Source organism: Engraulis encrasicolus, chromosome 14 (assembly GCF_034702125.1).
Source record: "Engraulis encrasicolus isolate BLACKSEA-1 chromosome 14, IST_EnEncr_1.0, whole genome shotgun sequence".
In the NCBI taxonomy this organism is placed as follows: domain Eukaryota; kingdom Metazoa; phylum Chordata; class Actinopteri; order Clupeiformes; family Engraulidae; genus Engraulis; species Engraulis encrasicolus.
The window spans coordinates 7884435-7890434 of NC_085870.1; the positions used below are offsets into that span (position 1 = coordinate 7884435).

The following is a 6000-nucleotide window of genomic DNA, read 5'->3' on the forward strand; positions in this document are numbered from 1 at the left end:
GTGTGTGTGTGTGTGTGTGTGTGTGTGTGTGTGTGTGTGTGTGTGTGTGTGTGTGTGTGTGTGTGTGTGTGTGTGTGTGTGTGTGTGTGTCTGTGTCTGTGTGTGCGCGTGTGTGTGTGCTTGTATGTGTTTGTATGACGCATATCCATGTGTGTATACTGTGTGTACGTGTATGCATCAGGCTGGTGCTGTCTCGGTTCGAGGTGGCAGGGGCGGTGCTGGGGGAGGCGGGGGAGGAGGAGGAGGAGGACGAGGAGGAGGTCTGGCTCTTCTGGAAGGACAGCAGTGGGGAGGTGAAGAGCAAGAGCATCCGGGAGCTGGCACAGGACGCCAAGGAGGGACAGAGGGAGGACCAGGAGGTCATCAGCTACTACAGGTGGGTAGAGGTGCCAAAAGTAAAAATTAAATACATGGTGTAAATACAACACCACATGATATTACACAGCTATTACACATACTCCATTGGGATGGCGAAAATTGGAAAAACTCTTAACCGGCTACTGAGACTCATTAACCGGTGGTTAACCGGTTAACCGGTAATCTTAAATTATACAACGTTCGCGTGCCTGATATGCACAGCACTGATTTTTTAAAATTTCATTTTTCACATAAGCCTTTTTTTTTGCTGCGCAGACAGGACCTGCCATGTCCAGCCACTGTTGCCAGATGGAAAATGCTGAATTATCGTACTAAAACCTCAAAATTATCGGTTTTTGGGGCTTTTTGGGAGGAAATTATTATTTTGATTATTATTATTATTACAACCGGTTAACCGGTGGCAGAAAATTTTAACCGGTTAAAGTTGATCCGGTTGACTATCGGTTAAACGGTTACCGGTTAACATCCCTAGTGGGTAGAGGTGCCAAAAGTAAAAATAAATACATGGTGTAAGTACAACACCAGTACATGATATTACGTAGCTGTTACACCACTTACTCCATTGTGCCTACTGAGTTAGATAGACTGTAGCAAAGGGAAGTAGAGCTGCCCAGCGCGGAATTGAACCTGGACGTTTTGGGGTAGGCCAGGCTCATTGGTATGATAGTCGGAACACACACACAACCCTAGTGATGGTCACTCCATCACATAGACTGTTTTGTAACTGAAAAACACTAAAAACCTTGCAAGAACCTAGCCTTGCGCGCCATCCTACGTACTTCCGCCAAGACACTCCGCACTACGTCTGGTACCTGTCTTCTGTGGAGCGATGTTGACTGGTAGGATTTTCGCCGGTGTTCTGACAAACGGTTCTACATTGTAATTTTATCCTACGGTAGGATGTTCTGTCAGACATGTCTGTTAAACGGTCCTACATCGCCATAGATAGACGTCAGACATGTTTGTTCAACAACTTATAAGTTAAATCCTGATTTTTCCGAAAATGTCCTTCCTGCTTCCTGCAATCGCGTCAGATCAAACAAAGTCCAGACCATGAATACGAAATGGAAATGGTAGTATTATGGGATGGTCAGGACCAGGCTAGCAAGAACCCACCACAAACTTGATCTAACCAGTGCAGAGTTAGCTGATTATAAGACAAGTACATGGCTATACTGGTTACTCGGATGTGTTATCTATGTTTGAACGAAACAGTTTTACTTACACAGTAAATTGTGTAGTGTTAAAATAACACTTAAAGAGTTAAAATTAACACTGTTCTAGTGTCTATTTGGTCCTGCTCCAGATCAGTGTTAAACACTGGTGTTAGATTTATAGTGTTAAGCTAACACTATAAAGAGTAAAGCAGTTTCGGGGAGCACCCTACTAATAATTTTTAGTTCCAAGAAGGTTCCTGGAACACAAGCCCTTGGTTCCAGTTTAGTTCTGGGTACGTCCCCCAACGTTGTTTATTATTGTGAATGTGTTTTGGTCCTGCCCCACTATCTCTCACCATAGTTGAGGTACCCTGATCATGGTAATTAAGCACCTCCCATCCTCCACCATGACTGAAACACCCTGCGCCTGGCATCAGTTTGCCACACTGCTCTCTTAAGATAATGTTTAAAATTGCTGAAAACATGTAAAATATTTATATTTTATATCAGTCTATGCTGTACTACACCCCAATGTGAGAGAAATATCAACTGAGCATGTATAAACACAATCTAGTGGGTATTAATACCAAATGTTTTCCTTAATGAAGTTTAAAATATAACCATACCATCTACATCAAGTGCACAATGGAGCAAGCAATGTAACATGTGCTGTTACTGACTAGCTCACAAAGCAAGGCACAAGATGTAGCTAACAAATGCCATAAGCCAAAAGCACCTTTAGCTTGCTTGCAAAGCAGGTAAACAAGCGCTATGCTGACCAGCCAGCAGGCAGGCAGGCAGGCAAATATTTAAAGCACTGTGACAGTCCAGGTTTATATACAGGCTCAAGAGTACCATGTGACCAGATTGATTAGGAGTTTTTCAGGTGCAAGCAATTGAGTCATGATATACCAGCCCTAAGTAATTAGGTTTGGCCAGGCGCTGATGGACAGATTGGTTGTGAGGGGTCTGCTTGTTACCGGCAAAGGTGTAACAAGTTCTCAAGTTATTTCTTTCACTCAACACATCTTTTGTGTGATGTTGTGTGCACAGCCAAACCTTAGATCAACCCAACCAAGTTGAGTTAAATGAATGAAATGGAATAAAAAAAAAAAAGATTGTGTACATGATTAAATCTGGAGGAAATAATGTTACTAATATGTAGACGTATATGATTTAATCGGGTGGACAGTCATCATTGCTTATGCTCTGAACAACACAGTATAAACAAAGTTGGGGGAACATCAGGGGACATCACTTTCCTGGCAACCCAGTGAGAACCGAAACAGAACCAAAAATGACGTATCCGAAACGTATCCAGAACCGAACCGGAACCAATGGCTGCTTGGTTTTTACTGTAACCAAAGGGAACGTTTGTAAGTGGTAGATTTTGGTTTGGTAATAACCCCAACCTTTAGAGAACCAAAAGTCAAACATTTTCTTTAAGTTCTCTGTTACTAGGGCATACAATGGCGCAGACAAACTCCATCACCTCGAGGAGGCGGGGGCTCTCTGGAGTACTTCTAACTCCACACAATTTAACAACTTCATTTGTCACTGACACTGGAGAGCATCTCACTCCATTTGGTGTTGGAATTACTCCAATAGTGTTAATAAGCCTTAACACTGCAAAATTAACACTGGCAAATTTACTGTGTATTTACTTATTTACTTTTACTTTTGTCACCTCTGCAGGTGGGCATGGAAGAACCCAGACACACACGCACATGCACGCATGGACACAAACACACACACACTTTTTTTTTCTCTTTATGCCTCTTTTGCCTTTATTATGGCAGAGATGGTGAAGAGACAGGAACGTGGTGGAAGACAGCGATGGTGGAGGGTTGGGAAATGACCCAGGCCAGATTTGAACTTAGGTCCCCATGAACATGCAGACCCATTTATGGACTGGTGCCTTTCTTTCTTTCTTTCTTTCTTTCTTTCTTTCTTTCTTTCTTTCTTTATTTCCAGTAACAATGGACACAAAGTATAAGGACCCTTTCCTCCCCTACTTTAATCCAAAGCAATCTAGGAGTTGGTGTCTTCCAAACACAGGCAGCTTATCTAGTTGTAACCTGTATACCTGTGTACTTGTCTTACGATCAGCTGACTCTGTGCTGGTTGGATCCAATTTGGGGTGGGTTCTAGTTTTTCAGTAACAGTAGTAGTGTTTTTCAGTAACAACACAGTCGATCTACTTTTTACTTTTACTTATTCTCTGACTTTTGACACCTCTGTTTGTTGCACCCCGCCCCGCTTAATAATTGATAGGTTTTTAATATTTTTATTCTAATTATTTAATGTTTTATTTTGATATTTTATTTCTTCTCTGACTCTAATTCTTTCTTGTTATTTATTTATTTTTATTTTTTTGTGAAGCACATTGAATTGCACCTGTGTATGAAATGCGCTATACAAAGAAACTTGACTTGACTTGACTTTCAGGTACCAGCTGAACCTGTTTGCGCGGATGTGCCTGGACCGGCAGTACCTGGCCATCAACAAGATCTCGGGCCAGCTGGACGTGGACCTGATCCTACGCTGCATGTCGGACGAGGACCTGCCGTACGACCTGCGCGCCTCCTTCTGCCGCCTCATGCTGCACATGCATGTGGACCGCGACCCCCAGGAGCAGGTCACGCCCGTCAAGTATGCCCGCCTCTGGTCCGAGATCCCCTCCATGATCTCCATCGACGAGTGAGTACAAATCGTACAACCATGCTACTCTACACTGTACTACATTACACTGCACTGCGCTGCACTAAAACACTCATCTGTTGGTTAATCAAGTACATCCAAAAGTCTCAAAATGGTTCTCTTCACTACACTACACTACACTGTATTACATTACACTACACATTATTTATGAGTGAGTATAATCTATTTGAAGCGGTAGTAAGATTTAAAAAAATATATTCTCTGTATGCTGTCATTATATTGTGGACTTTCACCTGGAACCTAACTAATTACACTGACAGACAGGGGAGTGCTACTGTCTGTCAGACAGGGGAGTGCGTAATGTCATGTACTTAGAACACTCCTTATGCCCAGTGAATGAATACTCATGATCTTGTCCCTTTGTCCCCCACTCAGCTATGACAATGATGGCACGTCCAGGGACGAGGTGAAGGAGCGCTTCTCCCAGACCATGGAGTTCGTGGAGAACTACCTGCGAGATGTGGTGTGCCAGAGCTTCCCCTTCGCAGACAAGGAGAAGAACAAGCTCACCTTTGAGGTGGGTACAAGTGGACACACGAACACGCACATGCACACGCACACGAACACACACAAACACATACACATGCACAGACAGACAGACACATTTTATGTACTTTATTTGATTCCACATCACAAGTTAAAATCAATAGGAACCAAATATGATGAATAATCCAACAACTATTTTGACCAAAAGACACATCTTGTTATGGAAAGGCATCATTAAGAATACAGGAAACATCTTCTCTTCCAGATGAACATGCACCCTATAACAGCTGATATTGAGCAGTATTTAGCTAGCTGTCTGGCCCGTCTTTTACTTAGTCCACTGATGTTGAGTCCACTGACCACCAGCCTATGCACATGGCCTAGACTGCCAAAGACAAGAACAATGAGGACACATTTATAGCCACAGCTTTCAATGGCAGATGTTAAAGGATGGTATTTCATTTTTTTTGGTACAGTCACACACACACACACACACACACACACACACACACACACACACACACACACACACACACACACACACACACACACAAACACACACAAATAAACCAATACACACATACACATACACACACACAGACAGACAGACACACGCACACGCACACACACACACACACACACAGAGTTTCACTGCCGTCTCCATTCTGTTCTGCTGTATTTCCTGTAGGTGGTGAACCTGGCCAGGAACCTGATCTACTTTGGCTTCTACAACTTCACCGACCTGCTGCGCCTTACCAAGATCCTGCTGGCCATCCTCGACTGCGTCCACATCACCACCTTCCCCGTCCTCAAGGACAGAGAGCCAGGCAAAGGTGCACGATACGCTTTTATATTTCTGTTTAAGAAAAAACAAAAAAAAACATTATTTTCAAAACCTCAATTAAAAAATGTGCAATAACGTTAGATTTACTTTGTTAGGGGGGCACTGTGGTGCAGCACACTAAGTCCCCCACTTATGGGTCAAAGACGTCCAAAATGAAATTGTCCTTCAGTGTAACAGATACCTTGTGCTGACTGTAACTGTAAAAAACATGACGGTTTTTATTTATCTATTTTTCAAGTGAATTCATGAAAGCCTCAGCTGTAATCCATTCACTTGAAACAATTAAAAAATCAAGGTTTTTTTTACAGTTACAGTCAGCAGAAGGTATCCGTTACACTGAAGGACCATTTAAATTTGGACGTCTTTGACCCACATGGGCTTGCAAGCCCAAGGGACTCCCATGTTCAAATGCAG

At 42.8% G+C, this 6000-nt stretch overlaps 1 protein-coding gene across 1 annotated transcript in view; it reads left to right on the plus strand.

The window, feature by feature from the left end:
* Positions 1 to 6000, plus strand: part of itpr1a (inositol 1,4,5-trisphosphate receptor, type 1a) — a 103268-nt gene that overhangs the window by 35899 nt on the left and 61369 nt on the right. Inside the window, exons 19-22 of the mRNA XM_063214850.1 lie at positions 182 to 376; positions 3984 to 4235; positions 4632 to 4773; positions 5431 to 5575. Coding sequence (XP_063070920.1) covers positions 182 to 376; positions 3984 to 4235; positions 4632 to 4773; positions 5431 to 5575 — 734 coding nt within the window. The remainder of the gene's footprint in view (positions 1 to 181; positions 377 to 3983; positions 4236 to 4631; positions 4774 to 5430; positions 5576 to 6000) is intronic.